The 17,181-nt window shown below is 49.9% G+C and overlaps 1 protein-coding gene across 6 annotated transcripts in view; it reads right to left on the bottom strand.

Annotated features, from left to right (window-relative positions):
* Positions 1-17,181, bottom strand: part of SLC4A4 (solute carrier family 4 member 4) — a 146,985-nt gene that overhangs the window by 30,546 nt on the left and 99,258 nt on the right. For all 6 annotated transcript variants that reach the window (XM_030450129.1, XM_030450128.1, XM_030450130.1 and 3 more), the window contains 5 exons: positions 13,826-13,983; positions 6,898-6,985; positions 5,472-5,626; positions 4,731-4,844; positions 3,598-3,772 (listed from right to left, as the gene is read on the bottom strand). In XM_030450129.1, the coding sequence (XP_030305989.1) occupies positions 3,598-3,772; positions 4,731-4,844; positions 5,472-5,626; positions 6,898-6,985; positions 13,826-13,983 (690 nt within the window). The remainder of the gene's footprint in view (positions 1-3,597; positions 3,773-4,730; positions 4,845-5,471; positions 5,627-6,897; positions 6,986-13,825; positions 13,984-17,181) is intronic.

The following is a 17,181-nucleotide window of genomic DNA, read 5'->3' on the forward strand; positions in this document are numbered from 1 at the left end:
AGGAAGTGCAACACAAACCAAACAAGGCTACTTCATCCAGCGGTCATGTGCTGAGACCCAAGTTCATCAGATGTCACCAGCAAGTGATAAATTCCCTATTTTATGGGCTCTACAATTACCTTTGGCATCTCTCTTTCACTGGAGAAAGATAAAAGAGCACGCTCGATGCATTCTTAGATTTTCATGTCCAACTATAGCCAGACAACATCTACTTTTGAAATGCAAAGTATGGATGAAATATAAATGGCAATAAGATGTGGTCAGTGACTGAGTGTGCAGCCTTCTACAAACCCATCAGAATCTGCTGGCCCTCGCCTCCTTTGCTCTGAGGGAAACCAATCTGCTTTCCCTTGACTGAGTTTTGAAGGAACCAGAAGAGCATCATTATCATCATCATCATCATCATGATGTACAGCAGAAGACACACAGCCACCAGCATCACCTCTCCTGCAATATTTACCCAACACCCAGGGGCAGATTCACCCACAGCCTTCTGGCACAGCTGGCTCTGAATCTCCAGCTCATTAACCCTGCATGTGCTGAGCAACCTGCAATTAACAGCACGTGCAGAGCCTTCTATCCACCCAGGACAAAGTGCAGGGCTGGGGCTGCAGCTTTTCTGACTTCTCAGTGGTAATGTGAGGAGTTCACATTGTTTTGTGGTTGTCTTTCTTGGGAAGACCCAAGTTTCTGTTTACACTGAGGAAAGCACATTCACACTGTCATTGTCAATCCAGTTTGTTCCTGTGGAGAGCAGAAGGTGGCTCTTCTGTAAACAAAATCCACTAAATCACTAGCAGGACTTTCTCTAATGGAATTATAAACTACTTTTCTGGCCACAAACGTGATCTCCTAATCCTGGTGGTCAAGCTCTGCTCCTGCTGGGCACTGAAAGCAGCTGTGATGGCTGTGCAGAGGAGCTAAGGGGAAGGAAGGCTGCAAATCCTGGCATGCTGGCACTGCTCCTGCTGAGCAGCCAGAGGCATCCCTGGCCCTGCCATTTCTCAGGGCTCTGGAGATGTCTTCCCAGGGCTCTGCACCAGGGAGATGGGCTTCCTGGGATGCCCTTCCCACAAGGACTGTGCAGGTTTTTACCAGGGACATGGAGAGGAGCCTAAGAACCTTTGCTTGCTGCTTTTGGGGGACTCGTGAGGTTGGGATGGTGGCTCTGGGGGTGAAGAAGAGACTGACAGAGCTCAGCCCCTGTGCTCCTCCTGCATTGCCCATGGAGAGGGCCCTGGCAGGCAGAGCAGCTGGAACCTCTTTTCCCTGCATTCTTCCACGTGTCAGGAGCTAAGAATAGGGTATTTTCTCAGAAACATAAAACTCTGAAGTGAGCTTTTAAAGAAACGTTGGCTGTGTCAGGCAGTGCAGGATGGGGGATTTCAGTGCCTGACCCAGCAGCAGTCACACAATTGTTTACAAGAAGCCAGAACCATGCACAGTGATCTGGGAGCTCCAAAAGCACTGTTTTCTGTGAGAACAACGTGTCTAGGGAAAATTCTAGGTGCTGCAGAAGCTGGTGTAACCTTCCCTTGGCATTTCTGAGTGTAAAGGTTCTGTGCAGCTCGTGCTCTGAGATGTCCCACAGAAATCCAGGCTCCCAGACTCCTTGGCACTGCAGGAATGTGCAGTGGTTTCTGGGCAACACTCGCTGTCAATGTGGACTCTGAGCCCCCCAGGCAGCTCCCTGGAGGAACAACCTGAACGGGGCACCTTGGGACCTGTGTCTGAGGATGCAGGTGCAGGACAGCATGAAGCACCCAGTGTTTTGCTCTTCTGCAGTCAAAACCCTTCTCAGGCTCCCAGAGCAGCCAAGAGCCCTAATGCCTCCTCAGTCAAGGGTGGTGAATAAAGGTTTGTGGAAGGGTGATGGCAAAAGGAAAGCTGGTTGTGCCCAGAGTCTCTAAAGCTCTGATCTACCAGTGAACTGCTCAGAAAAACTGCTGGCCCCTCAATTTTAAATTGGTGCATAAATAAAAGCCAGATCATTGGATGTGAGAAACAAGTAACTGGTGAGGTGCACCAGCTAGGAAATAACAGTGTTTGCACTGAGCCCTGGCTATGTCAGGAACTGACTGCAGGGACTCAGCTTTCTCAGTTTTCCTAGCAGCTCACTGATGATTTTTTGGCAATTTGTTCCACTTCAGTGCACTGACGTGTAATGGTCCAATGACCACAGCCCCCCCTCCCTGCTGCACCCCCAGCTCCCCCCTCGCTGAGCACACCCCTGAGGAGCCTGGGGTTCCTGTGTGTCTGTGCTGCTGCTGGCTGCCCCCTACCAGAGGGCTGTTCTGAACTGCAGAGCAGCAATGCTTCCCTTCCCAACATGCAGAATGCAGCACTCAGCTCAAACCAGTCTGGTTTTCTCTTTCTAGGGATTTTTTTTTTCTGAGCAACAGAAAAACTCAGACTGTGTTTTACCTACTGCAGAGCAAACTACAGACTAAGGGCAACCTATGTCTTCTCCTCCTGCTGGGTCTCCCCTGTGCAGCTCAGTCTCAGACCTCCTTGGGAGAAATGAGACTCTCACATTTACCAAATAAACACCATTCTGCACCAGGGGAAGGCTGCACACTCGGACAGAATCCTATCAAGAAGCTTTAAGGTTCTTGTCAGAATAAGCTGACCCCTCACGAGAGGTATTTAGGGGTCATGCACCCTGAGTTTGCTTCAGGACAGCTGAGGAGTGGGGTGTCAGAGGAGACAACTCTATTTGTGGCTGGGAGAGGGGAGTTTGGCACTCCCCCAGGTACTGAATCATGCCTGTAATTTATCACAGGCAAGTGCAGAGCTCCAGGCAGGTGCCCCACTTCTTCATGTTTGGTTTAATTAAACCTGCACAAATTAATAATTCATTGTCACTCATTGTCACTATGGGCTCAATTGCTGTTGGAGATCCAACATGGATGCACTGAGTCTATCTAAATCCAACCTCCTATGTCTTCTTCCTCTCCAAAAGGCCAGAGGAACAGAACAGAATCCTTTTCCTTTAGAGTCCCTCCCAAGCTGAGCCATCTCTTGAAGCCCCTCATCTTCCCTTCACCACTGCTCAGCCAGTCCCATCCTGGCCAATACAGCTCTGAGGAGCTCATCTTCCACTCAAAGTTCCATAGAACTCACTTTTTTTTTTTTTAGCTTGTGTCACACCTCCTAGTTTTCTTGCTTCCCTCTGAATCTCAGAATTCTCTTTCTGAGAGGCAGAAGCCCTGGGATGGTAAGAGTCAGGCAGAGGACACAGTGCTATGCTCTGATGCCATGGAAAGTCAGAATCAGACTGGGGAAACTCCACTGGGCTGAGCAGTGCAACCCAGGTACAAACCACAGAGAAGATCTGGGGAACTTCTCTCTACAGGAGCAAGGACCTCTTTGGTCACCTGTCCATCTTTCAAACATTACTTGAGGCAACCACTTGCACAGCTTTTCAAAGGACAGCCCCCCAAGAGCAAAGAAATCAAGCCAGCTCCCAGTGGAACCACAGGAAGCCTCTATCAGTTGGCCCCAGAATTCAGGTGTCAGTGGCTGCCTAACCCCCCTCTGGCTGCAGAGAGCCACAGGCAAATGCCAGGCTGGTTGCTTCCAAGAGCTTGTGCTCACCTGCATGTTCTCTGTAGCATCACCAAGCAACCCTCCAAAGGTGATGGCATTGGTGACTGTGGCCAGGTAGATGAACAGAATGGCTGAGAGGGCTTGAATATTTAAAGCATCGTAGAAGTCGCTGGCGAAGAACGGTGCTTTCCTCTTTATGTCTTTGATTAAGCCACCACAGAACCTGGAAAGACAAGCAAGAAAAGACTCCTGCAAAACCTTTCACGTTGCAAGTCACCAAGAGAAGCAATCAGAAGCACTGCCAGAAATGAAGCATTATCTGAAAGGAGGGAGATCATCACATCACTAGATAGTCTCATTGCAGCTGTGATGGCCCAGGGGGAACACTGTGGAGGAAGATTCCATTTGGGACATGTGAGGCAGATGGGGAGAGACCAGCTTCAGGAACACAAGCTGCAACACTTCTGCTGCAACAGACAACTACAGTTTGCAGTTCAAGAAGCTTGTCTGTCATTTTGGTGTTTTCCCGACTATATTGCTTGATGTAATAAAAGGTGTTCACTCCAAATCACTAAAATCCCTCCTAAATCATACCCAAATTCTTCCACGTGACAAAGACAATAGTTGGGTGAGTCAAACAAGGAAAATGCTTCCAACTGTTAACCAGACAAAAAGAACTAGAAGAAAAGAACATGAAACCGTGACACATGAGGTAGAGAAATCACCTTGGGGAACAAGAGAGCTTCTCTTGCAGATAATGGAATTTAATTCCTGTAAACTGCATGTGGCTCTGATACTGCCAGCATGAAACCAGTTGCTGTTTTGCCTCTCATTCCCCTGTACCCAGCTCAGCACTGGTGCCAGGACTGGTGGGATGCTCCATGCAGAGAGGGCACACATTGCATTCTGACCCAGGTCTAACTTCACAGACCTTCAGCATCCAACACCCACCTGGGCTGCCCCTCATTTCTGAGAGCCTCATTTAAGAAGTTCTGCCATGTGCTGAGGCTGGATGCTCAGAGCCCTTCAAGCTGGGCACTAAAAGCCACGGGACATATCTTGAGGTCCCAGCTCAGCCTATACAAACAGGATGTTGGGATGGGAAGAGGAAGGAGCAGAAGAGCTGAGGAAGGGCTATGTTGCCATTGCGGGGATCCCAACAGGTCCATCCTGGCACTGACCTGCCCGTTCGTTGCAGCTCCTCACAGTCCCCGTGGCCCCCACCGCCGTGCCCTCCATCGTGGGGGGTGTCTCCATTCATCTGCAGGTTTTCCCCACCAGAGTACATGTTTTTCCTAGGCAAGAAGGCAAAATGAGGCCCGATGGCTCCCCAGAACATACTGCACACCCAGTGCCTCCAGACAAGAGCTGCAAAGCCTTTCCTGAAGCCAAGGGGTGGACAAAGGAGGCTGGGAGGGTGACTTGCACACAGCCAGGAGTGTGTTAGAAACACTAAGCAGAACCCTAAGGAGTCTGAGTAACCTCTGTGTGTGTCTATATGACAACAACATCACCTAAAAGGGTGCAGACTTTACAGAATGATAGAATAATCTGGGTTGGAAGGGACCTCTCAGGGTCACCCAGTCCAACCCCTGCAGTATCAGGGACACCCTCACCCAGATCAGGTTGCTCAGAGCCTCCTCAAGCCTCACCTTGAACATCTCCAGGGATGAGGCCTCAACCCCCTCCCTGGGCACCCTGGGCCATGGTTCCACTGCTCTCGTGGTGAAGCAGACTTGCAAGAACATCCTCCCTCCAGCTATCAAGAAAAATATCTCCGGTGCTTTCTAAAGCCAGGCAGGTGCAGGGCACTCCTGAGCTGCTCAATAAACACAGAGCTGTGGCTCTTCCCATTGCCTTCTCAGAAGGGATGCACACTCTGCTCCATCCCAGAGCCAAGCCTGCCCACCTCCCCCTGTTACCTTTTATCTGAAGAAGGAAGAGACTTGGGGGGCTCTATCCTAATGGCTGGGTCCCATTCCCCAGGGGGGAGCACAATGACTTCATCCAAGAACTCATCAATGCCAGCGATCAGGTCCTGCCGGTCCTTGGCTTTATAGGCAATGTCATGGAACACCTGCAAGGGAAAGAGAGACTCCCTGCAGAAAAGGGCTTGCTTTCTGCAGCCTGGACTCCAAAGGCACCTGCTAAGTCTTATTCTACAGAAAGAACTTACTTCTTCTCAAAACCTCTCAGAAAGTACCAGGACACCTGGCACAGGGGGGTGTGGACCTCAGAAAAGCCCTTTCCTTTTGCTGGTCATTTAATGACAGTGATTCTTTTCTTGCAGGCCTAAGTTTTAGCAAAACACCAATTTCTAGCATTTTAAAAACTATTGCTAAGGCCATTACCCACTTCCTTAATTCATAAAGTTTTCCTGTAAATAAGGAGTTTCAAGCCTTGAGAAGACTCTTCTGCAAAGCCACCAAGTGCTGATGCTCTTTGCCTGCCTGCTTCAGCCCATCAGAAAACAGGTTAGACAGAAAAGATGACAATATTTGCTCAAAAATAATAAGCCCAACCTAGTTCTACTGAAAGGCCTGCTGTTACTGATACAGAGCAAATGAGGGAAGAGAGGAAAAAGAGGATTAATGCTGAAGTTTACAGAATTCTTCTGGACTCCCTGGAATGAAGGTGGCTCAGCACATGACAGACTTAGTGGAAGCAGTCAGTGGCTGGCAGGAGGACTTTGGGGCTGTGGGAAACTGACCACTGCTGAGAGCAGGGGAGCTGTAATTAAGGGAACTGGATGACAGCAAAACCACAGGAGGAGAAAGCAAGAAACAAAGATAATGTAAGTCAGCCCCAGCCACACAGAGCCCAGGGGACACTGGAGGAAAGGAGCCATAAATGAATATTGAAAGCCCAGTCATCTCCTTGAGGTGTATGAGCAGTGAGTAATTGCTTGCTGCTGCTGGATAATAGATGAGCACTGCTAAATGAAGAAGTGCTCTGGGATGGAGTCTGACACCCAGCAGCATGCCCTGAGGGGAAACTCCTGCTGTAACCACCTGGAGCTCAGCCTGGGGACAGGGATGGGGAAGCACTGCACCAAGTGCCACAATTAATTCAAAGCTGAATTCATAGTGAGCTTGAGAGAGTGACTGCTAGCAGTAACACACTCCATGGGCAGAACCTTCCTGCAGCCAGGCTTGTGTAAAACCATGATGCCAGGTGACTGAGTTATGCAGACATTCAGGATTAGGAAGGGACACTTGGGTAGCTGTCAGGCCTTAGGAAGGGACATTTGGGTAGCTGTCAGGCCTGCTGAAGGGAAGGGCATCCTCCCAGCTGAGGAGGTAAGATCTGGGGGAGGGCATTTCACCCAGGAGATGGCAAGGCACCCACCTCATCTGACATCAGAGTGGCAATGGCTCGGCCGATCTCGTGGTAGGACTTGGCTTTGCCCTTGGGTCCCAGCAGGATGAAGAGAAACCTGCCAAAGGAAGCAGATTGGTCCCAGTTAGCCTCTGGGATGGAAATACAGCTGCCCTTGTGCTCAGCCCTTTGCCTTCCCAGCTGGCTTGCTAAGGAAGCCCTGTCACTCCTGTTGATGGCCAGTCCTGGGTGGCTGGGGGGGAGCTGATCAGAGTCCTTCCTGCGGGTCAGATGGAGCAGCCCAAGCATCCAGCCTGAGCTGGACTCCAGCTCATGACCTCCCTTTCTTGTGCAGCAGCTCAGCCTTGCAATTAGCAGCAGGAGAAGGAGCATGGCAGGAGACCAACTTCTCCATTTCACCTAATTTAGCAAAGACTGGGAATTACTGGGGCAATTTTCAGCAAACTCCCTATCAGCGTGTCTTTCAAACAGAAACAATAATAGCTACTAAAAACAACTCTAAAGCTTCCTGAATTAAGCCTTTTTCCAATTACAGCCATACCTTTCAGTGGGTAATGGAAAATGAACCCACTCCAACCTTTGCTGAGTTGTCTCATCTAGAATTTCTTCCATCCTCTCCAGTGTGAATCTGGGTTAGCTTCAGCTCCCAGTCACAGATTTGGGATGGTCTCTCCTAACCAAACTGAAGACCCCTGGATAACTGATTTCCTTTAAAAACCCTTCCCTATGGATCCAGCCCCCCCTGGCCAGCTGCCATTTGGGGGGAGCCCAGCTCTTCCCCTGTGCTCTCTGTCCCAGAGGGAGAAGCTGACTGGGACCAAGCTGAAGCCTCGATGCCTGCCCTGCTCTGGGCCATGGGGACCCCCCTGTGTGACACCTTTAATATACATCAGCTCAAAGCCCCTGATAAAATGTGGAGCAGGAGTGTCACCCCACCAGAAGCACTTCTGCCCTTCCAAGCACTGCAATGAGGAATATTTTAGCTTCCTAAACCAGCACCTGATGTGGTGCTAACTCAATGTCTTACGTGCCCTACTGTATCCAAACAAGTCCTTCCCATTTTAGAAAAAGATACAGGCCTATTTTTAAAAAAAGGCTTCAAGTTAGTAGGCTAGGAGCCATAAATGCACATTAATTAGCATGGCTACCAGCAACACTTCCTAATCAAGTTCTTCATGAGGCTCTCAAGTGTTTCACTTGGGGTTCACCTGGAGGTGACAAAGCCACACACCCCCTGGGCATGCCCTCTGCTCTCCTCCCACCTCCTGAACTTCCCCTGTGTTTCATGAGTTATTACAAAACAAGAGTAAAGACAAACTCTTTGAAAACTTTCAGATGCCAATTATTCAAATATTTGAATATTTTTTTTAAATGAAGGTTCCTAACTTCTGAAGTTGCTGCTCAGCACCTTCCTGATTTTCCAGGGGAATGAGACATTTTCATAACCATCTTCTGAAATGATGACACCAGCTGGCACTCTGCCAGGGGGCTCACAGGTCCCTGAATGCTCTTGTATTCACTACAAAGTTCTAGAAAACAAGCACTTTGTGACACTGGATGCTCTGTCCTGACTGACTCAAGCTCAGAAGTGCCTCCAGCCTCTCAAACGAGACCTTTTAAAGGGCCAAGCAGTATAAACACACAAAAAACACATTAATGCATTTCAGTGGTTTGGGCTAGATTCTGTTTGCATGCATTTAACATCATTCATTTATGAAGACTTCCATCTAAGCACTCCTCACTTCTGGCTGTGCCACACTCCTCCTCTTCCTCTGCCCAGATGAAAGCCAGGACAGAATTCTTCTCTGGGCAGTCAAATGGCCATTTCTGACACTGAACATGCTACAGGTGCTTCAACACCCAGAAGCTGAGGTTTCACCTTGTATTTCTTAGCTCAAAGTGTCTCTGAAGAAATAACAAAATTCAGTGTTTCTCCCCAGTGGGCAACACACCTGGTTTGAACTTTATGTGATGGCCACTCAGAGCACCCAACATCTTTGGCTTCCAAGCAGAAGAGCCAGAAACTCAGTGATTTTATTCTGTTTTCCCTAAAGCACTCTTCCTCCTGTCCTTTTTTGCATGCTTTACCCTCTTAAGCAAGCCATGACCACCAACAACTTGTGAGTCACCTTTCAACCATAGGAACCATGTCACCAATCCCAAATTCATTCTCACAGATGAGTAATTCCAGACTGAAAAGGACAAATGTGCCCTGGCCAACAAGATCTAAACAGCACCACAGCAACACTGGGTGCAACCCCAAGAACCTGGGGTTATGGAGCTGACAACCTGCAGTGAGTGAACACAACCCTCCCAGGCCTTGGTGTCCTGCCATCCTCCCAGATAATATGATAATAATTTAAAAAAATAGGAAAAGCAACTAAAGCAGATTAAAGCTGTGCCTGCTCATCATCCCTACTGCCCAGAGCTGGAGCAAGCAAGAGTAGCAACTCCACAAGGGTTAAAGGCCTCAACACAAAGGAAACTCAGTAAGGTCCTGCAGAAAATATTCCTATTTTTGAGAGGAGCTGGGGGAGCAGCCCTTCTGTTGTTGGACACCATGTGAGATGCCTGCAAGGCACCAAGCATCCCAACCAAACTATCTGTTGGTGGACTCAAGGGCTGAAAGAACAACATCTTGTGCTTTCCCAGCAGAACTTGAGCTTGCAGCAATGAAAGGAGATGCTGAAGTCTTTGGTCCATCCTCCATTCCCAGAGGTGACCCCTCAGGTTTTGGGCAGCACACCAACACCGCAGGCTTCCCACATGGTGTCTCACATCAACACAGACAGACCAAGGCTCCCATTCCCAAACAAGTCCTATTGCTGGAGAGGCTGCTACAGGACAGCCCTGGAAACCATTCCTCTCCCTTCATTTCACCCATTTCAGCCCCTAACACAAAGAAGAAAAGATGCCTCAAAAGCTTAGGTTAGGAGGCAAGGGAGGAGAACCTGACTCCTGGTTCTGCCACATGCTTCCTAAGCCACCTTTGGGTAAATCATTTCATTTCAGACCTGTAGGCACCTGCAATTTCCCAGCACTACACAGTAGGCTGTTCCAGCCTGGACAGCTTATCTCAAAAAAAAAAAATAAAAAAAATCTTTCCCTTGCTCATTCCTCATCTTTTTTTCCCCATCAACACTCCCTAACACAGCAGACCTGAACACCTAATTGTATACTTCTTTTCTGAAAAGACAAAGCTCCATCTATTGCATGGCCCAAGCAGCAGCAGCAGCACCCAAGCCATGATGCCAGCACAGGAGCTGAGAGCTTCCCAAAACCTGGAGTTCATAGCACTGTGGAATTTAATTCCACACCAGTAACCAAAGTCCTCCAAGATTCTTATTTTTTTCCTAATCCAATGGGTAAAAAGGCAACAACACAGGGAAAGGCTGGGAGCCTTCAGACCCCTGGGCTCTGGTATCCCAGGGGCCACCTCAGTTCAGCCTTATTTTTACCTAGAAAGGTTGGACTGGATGATCCTTGAGGTCCCTTCCAACCTGGCACTGGATGATTCTGTGATTTATTACTAGGGCTGTATGAAAAGACTCTGCTGGGAAACTTCTTCTGGAGATTTCATCAGATTTTATTGGTTCCTCTGAAGTAAAAATTTACTGCTATGCAAAGGAAATACTTAAAAAATAGTTAGCAAGAAAGCGTGAAGAAAAATACACAGAAGATATAGGTATCCAAGGAGGGGTCAGTTCCACACAGGAAATCTTTTTTTCTACAGTGTCCAAACAAAAAACCCAAGCCAAAGAATGGGTGCAGGAAGGAAACCAAACTAAATCAACAGAAATAAGTAAACCATTTCACTGGAACCCTACCTGCTGGCTCCTGCCCACCTTCTGCACACAATCCTTTCTCTCTCCAGCCCCAGACCCACATGAGTCAGGCAGAGGAGGGCAGGGACCAGAGCTGGGATGAGCCTCCCCCTGGCCAGGGCTCTGCCTCATCCCCCAGCCCAGGATCGTGGTGATGCCTTTGACACCCAGCTAAGGGCTGCTGGTTCTCAGCTGAACTAAGGAAGGTTCTTGCTGCCCTCTCTCCACAAAGCCTGAACACCCTGCTGGCTCCATGCAGGTGTGCCAGCTGTGGGACACTGTGTTACAGTGGGAATGCTTCAGGAGGGCTTTGCCCAGCCCTCTGCTGCTGCTGCCACCATCACCTCTGCAGGACAAGGCACTGGGACACACTGGGTCCAGCTGGAGTGGTTAGAGAGGGGGTTTTACCTGGTTTACCTGGGCCAGCACAGCAGCAACACCACCTGTGCCCAGGGGATCAGAACATCTCCCTCTGCCTTACAGCCCCTCAGCCCCCAACCCAACCCCCTGCTCCTCAGAGAGGGACAGGGCAGGACCCACTGCAGACACCTGAGACCTGGGTGTCACCCATGAAACATCAGCTGCTGAGGCTTTAGAACCCCCAGCTGGGTCTGCACAGCTCACTTCCCATGCTGTGGCTTGGACAATTTTCCCAGCAAGGTGAAAACTGAACAAAAATAAAAGGAGCAACCTGGAGGGACAGAAAGCTGGGGCACTGCAAGACTCCAGCTCCAGCTTTCAGGACCAGCACAGGAGGAGATGCTCCAGCAAAGCTCATCTGGGCCCTGAGGGGATTGCCCTGATTGAATTGCACAGGATGCAGCCCTTGCAAATGGCTTTCCAGGACTCACCAAAGCCACCTAATGAGCCTCCCTGCCTTGATTAAGGCCAGCGTTTGGTTTGGAGGGCAGCAAATGGATAATACTATTTCCTGGAAAAAAATGTTGGCATGGAAGGAGACGTTGTCTTGATTAATGCTACTGAGTAATGAGGCCGTTCAGCAATCCTAGATCTAACTTCCTGCCTCCTGCTCCCAAAACAAACAAGACTTAATTTTACATCTGCTGGAAAGCATGTGGAGAGGGGCTTAAAAAAAAAGAAAAAAGGAAGTGAAGGAAGAGAAGGAAGTGGGATTAGACTTCCAAGGTGAATAAATGCAGTATAGAGAGCTCAGAAATGCTGAGCAGTGAAGAAGAGGAACCTTCAGTGAAATGAAGCCACTTTCATCATGTATGGATACAGACAGGCTGGAGAGAGTCCAGAGAAGAGCCACGAGGATGAGCAGAGGAGTGGAGCAGCTGGCATTGGAAGAGAGGCTGAGAAACTGGGTCTGTTCAGCCTTGAGAAGAGAAGGCTCAGGGGAGACCTTATTGTGATGTTCCAGAACTTAAAGGGGGCTGCAAATCAGCTGGAGTCTCCCTGTTCACAAGGAGTCACCTGGACAGGACAAGGGGCAATGGGCACAAGGTGCTCCTGGGCAGATTCCCATGGGACACAAGAGGGAATTTTTCCCCATGAGGACAGTCAGACCTTGGGATGGTCTCCCAGGGGAAGGGGGGGATTCCCCCACTTTGGGAAGTTTGAAGTCTCAGCTCTCTGGGGTGCTGAGAGATCTCAGAGAAACAATAATATCAGAAGGGTTGGAGCAGGGGATCCTTGAGGTCCCTTCCACCCTGGCACTCTGGGATGCTGGGATTTATCTCCCCATCCTCCTAGCAGAGCACCCAGCCTGTGCAAGCAGCTGCTGCTGAGGTTCCTCTGAGGAGCCACTCAATGAAACTCCAAGAAATACAAACACTGCTGCACTACCAGAAGGCAATTAAACAACGAGCAGAGCAGGAGCATCTTTTCTCCTTGTTTTGCACATGGAAACAAGGTGCAGAGTATAACAGCCACATAACTTTCATTCCATACACAGCTGTGTGGTTCCAGTGACAGCAGTGCAGGACTGCTACTACTACATCTCTCCTCACAGATTACTACTTGACAAAACCCTCAAGGCATTACTCAAGTCACAGTCTTTACTCTGGACTGAAAGCCCTTGAAACCAGCTCACATAAAATATGTATTTGAACATTAGTGATGCCAGAAGTGCAATTTAAACTCCATAATTACAAGCCAAATGCAAAGTAAACCCTTTGTAAGCTGATAGCCCAAGCACACCAGATCCCTGGGGTGCAGGAGGAGGAGGGGGCAGGGTGAGCATCCTCTCCCCTTGCAGCTCTGAGCCCCCCCCTCCCCCCTGCTCCTCACTGCAGCTCTACTCAGGTTTTACTGCACTTTGTTGCCATTTCATACTAGTTATTTTTACAGTCCTTACCTGGGGGGGTTGCTGTCTGTATGAAGCAGGGACATGACTACAAGGTGCTCACACACTGCAGATGTTCTGGACATCTGCACTGAGCATTCTTCCCTACCATGGTACAAGGTACAGGATAAAAAATATGCAGTGGTGTAAGTAAGGGTAAGAATCCCATCAGGACTGTAGTTGGGCTGTTCTGGGGGATACAGACACTCACTGAACAGGCAGGCATATTCAAGCAGCAAATTCAAACCTTCAAGAGCATGATATAAACTTGTTCTTGTGAGACCTGGATTAATTTCTAACATGAGTCACAGCAAATAAAATATTTATAGGACCTTTTTCCCTGAACCATTATCCATTACAAAGCAATAGTGTGACCCTGACAGAACTGCATGCCCTGCTTTACCTAATTCTCTTCTTTTCACCCCAGAGAATTACATCCTTCGTTTGACACGAGTTTTTAAGAGGAAAAACATGTACTGCAAAGCTGTGCCCAGGGAATCTGAGCCATGTTCAGTGCTGGTGGGAATGACAAGGGGCAGGAGAAAACCTCCCCCCAGCAGAGCCCTGTAGGGCTCAGTCTGGCTGTGCAATGTCTGTGGGTTTTACACCTTCTGTCTCCCAAACAGATAAAATTACTGAGCAGATGTAGTGAGTTTTCTTCCTTTAACCCAATAACCCTGCCCCTTGTGTACACCCTGTGATGGAAAGCAGTGGAGAATGTCCTCAGCTGGGCTCGGGGCTTTTCTTTTGGAAGGTGGGAATGCAGATTCCAGCTCCTGTCCCTGCCTGGGGGCTGAGTTCTTACCGGGTGGGCACGGGGACTTCGGTGAGAGCTCCCAACATGACTGCTTGCTGCAGCCTGACGAAGGCAATGAAAGGACCCTCCAAGAAATCCACCTCCCCCACCAGCACATTGGAGGCCTCAGCATCACGGGGCAACTTCTTCATGAATTTATTCTTCAGCTGCATCGGTGAAAGAGGAAGGAAAAAAAAAATTAAGTCTTGCTAGGCATGCAAACTGGAATGTGCAATAAAATTGACTCTGTTTTCACCCCCATTTCTTCCTTGGACAGAATAGCTCATCCCCACAGAGCCTGGGGAGATCCAAGCACAAAGAAGATCAGCCCCAGAAGAACAAAGCTGATACTGGAGGAGATTTTGCCTCTTGTCCCTGCCATTTCCCTGTCCAGACCTGAGCTGGTTTTACTGGGGAGGAAGAGAAGCAGCAGGGAGGCCACTGTGTAGGGCAGGGCAGGTTTGGGGAAGCAGCCCCACACACAGCCCCACACTGCCTGCCCAGCCCCACTGTGGGGACAACACACACTTGCCATCAGGAAAAGCACAGCTCTGCTGCAGGAATGACAGGAGGAAAACTGTACCTAGGGATGGACACCAGGAGCTGGGCTACACAGTAAGGGTCTTCTCAAGCTCCAGAGACTGGGATAAGATCAGGCTTTCAGGAGCACAGTTCCCAGCCTGGGGCTCCTCTCAGAATCCAGAATTTGCTGGAGGTTGTTCAAAGCCTTTGCTCCCATCATCTGTGTCCCTCCTCCATCCCATCCCATCCCTCCATCCCAGGCACAGGACTGGAACCCAGGTAGAACCCCACCACTGCAAGGCACTAAGGAGGCTGCCAGTCACCAGGCAGCTAAAAGCTCCCTCCTGCTCCCACCACCCAGGAAACTTTGCCTTATTGCAGCTGTCTGACCCTGCAAACTGGGTGAAAAAACACTTAAGCATCCTCCCTAAAGGAGTGGGGGCCCCACTGTCCCCACCTGGCTCAGCATTCCGGCTGCGTCCTCACCCCCGGGGAGGGATTTCCTGGTGTCCCCAGAGCTTTGTTGGGAACTTCAGCAGCAGCAGAATTAATTTGAAGTTGAAGGCTTTTGAAAACTCTTGCCCTCAGTTGCTTCCCAACCTCCCTCCCTCCTGATGGGTGACCTCTGGGGGGGGTGTTTGGCTGGGGGTGAATGGGGAGGAGGGATGTCCTGCCAGGAACCCCACAGGGGGGATGCTGGGCTGGGCTAGAGATCCCTGACCAGCTTTGCCAGGAGACTCCAGGCTGTAGGAAAATGGAAAAGGGCTCATGAAAAGCCCCAGACTGTGCACCCAACAGGAAGAAGGCTGCTGGAACCAGCCCACTCCTGCATGCTTGGGTCAGGATTACCACCAGCCAGAATATTAAATAAGTGCCAAGGAGCTCTGGGGAGGAAGGCTGGAAAAGTTACAGATCTGCCACAAAGAGTGCTTGGGAGGAAACCAGAGATCAAAAAAAACACCAGGAAGGTGGCAAATCCATGAATGTTCAACCTTGCTGAAGAGGCTGCTCAGGTGTGCTGCTGGCCAAGCCCAGGGCTGGCCCAAACCCAGGCCCCTTTCTGAACCAGGACCCAGGAGCACAGCAGTCCAGCAGCAGCCTTTGAAGAGCTATCATTACAGCAGGGTTTGGGTTTTTTTTTTCTCCAAATGAGTTTTGCAGCACCACTTTCTTAAATCATTTATCAGAGAGGTGCTGGGAAGGTGCAGCAGCACTTACAAGTCTCTTTAGAACCACTCCCCAAAGAAGTTTCAGAAAGATCTGAGCCCTGAGCAGGGAGGGAGGGAGGGAACCCACGCAGCCAGGAGCATTCCCTTCACTCTCTGGGCACTCTGCTAATTGAGCATCATCCCAACCCCACCACTAATGGTCAGACAAAAAGGCACAGCAACCTGAAACCCACTGTTTTCCTAAATCTAGCACTCTAATCACTTCAGATTTCCAGGCAATGCAGGCAGGTGACCTCTCCTGCTTTGCTCCCAGGCACCTCACCATGTGCAGACCTGCCCACCCTTGCCCAGGTTCTGTCTCCCCACCAAGGGGACCATTGTCAGGGCAGCTCCCTGCCTGGTCCAGCCTGGAATGCAGGTGCAAAGAAAGGCAAGGGAATGGCAAGGGAATGACAAGGGAATGGCAAGGGAATGGCAAGGGAATGGCAAGGGAATGACAAGGGAATGACAAGGGAATGACAAGGGAATGACAAGGGAATGGGTGGTCAGCCTGAGAAGTGGGAAGGAGCAACCACCAGCACCAAGAGAATGCCTGGCTGAGGTGTATGCCCCCAGACCATGGAAATACTGCACTGCATCCCTCCTCTTCTCCTTCATGCCCTTCAGCACTGAATACATCTCCCCACCTCTTCCTCAGCCCACTCTTTCCCAAGCTGGAGCTCCTTAGATTCTATTTAGCATCTCCACCAGCAAGTCTACAAATTGCTCTCTCCAGCTCCCTGAAAGGTCAGAGGGAGGTGGGTGCTGGGTGCTGGCCTCTTCTCTCATGTAAAGAAGTACAGAACTTGGGGAAATGGCCTGGAGTTCTACTGGGGAGGTTTAAACTGGAGATGAGGAAGAATTTCTGTACTCAGAGAGCAGTCAGGCATTGGAATGGGCTGCCCAGAGAGGTGGTGGAGTCACCATCCCTGGAGGTATTTAAAAACTGTGTAGGTGAGGCACTTCAGGACATGCTCTAGTGGGTGATACAGATATTGATAAATGTATTTTTTAAAATTCTATTGTGGGGGGAAGGGGGATGTTGATGGTTGGACATGGTGATCTTAGAGGTCTTTTCCAACCATGACAATTCTGTGATTCTCTAAGCCCACCCCAACCTGCCCTTGGTCACCCCCCCACACTCCATGGCTAAGCTCTCCCACCCCTAGCACTGCCCTGCTGAAACCCCCAGTGCTTGATGTGGGAATGAGGAGGATGCTGTGTGGGGCAGGGTATGATGTGCCTGAGGCTCCATCCAGCTCCTGCCTTGCTCACAGTGCAGCAAAACTCAAGCCCATCAGCAAAACCTCAGCATTTAAAGCAAACACAGCCCATGGAGGCTGCCATCCCAAGCCCATGGCACACACAGGGCTTTCTCTAACTCAGGGAAGGATTCACACTCCCTGATCCCAGGGAAAAGGGGATCCTGTCCCCCAGGGAAGGGGATTCTGCCCCCCATATTGGTACCTCAGAGCACAGCACTGGGGTGTCCCAGCTGGCACCACCCAAGGCTCAGCAGGGATGTGGGCAGGAGCAGGGGGGGCTGCATTATTTAACAGAGGCTGGTTAAAAATTCACCCTGTCTTCCGTCTGCTCTGGGGGGGTCTGTGTGCTCCCCTCATTGTGTTTCATCAT

Source organism: Calypte anna, chromosome 4A (assembly GCF_003957555.1).
Source record: "Calypte anna isolate BGI_N300 chromosome 4A, bCalAnn1_v1.p, whole genome shotgun sequence".
Classification (NCBI taxonomy): domain Eukaryota; kingdom Metazoa; phylum Chordata; class Aves; order Apodiformes; family Trochilidae; genus Calypte; species Calypte anna.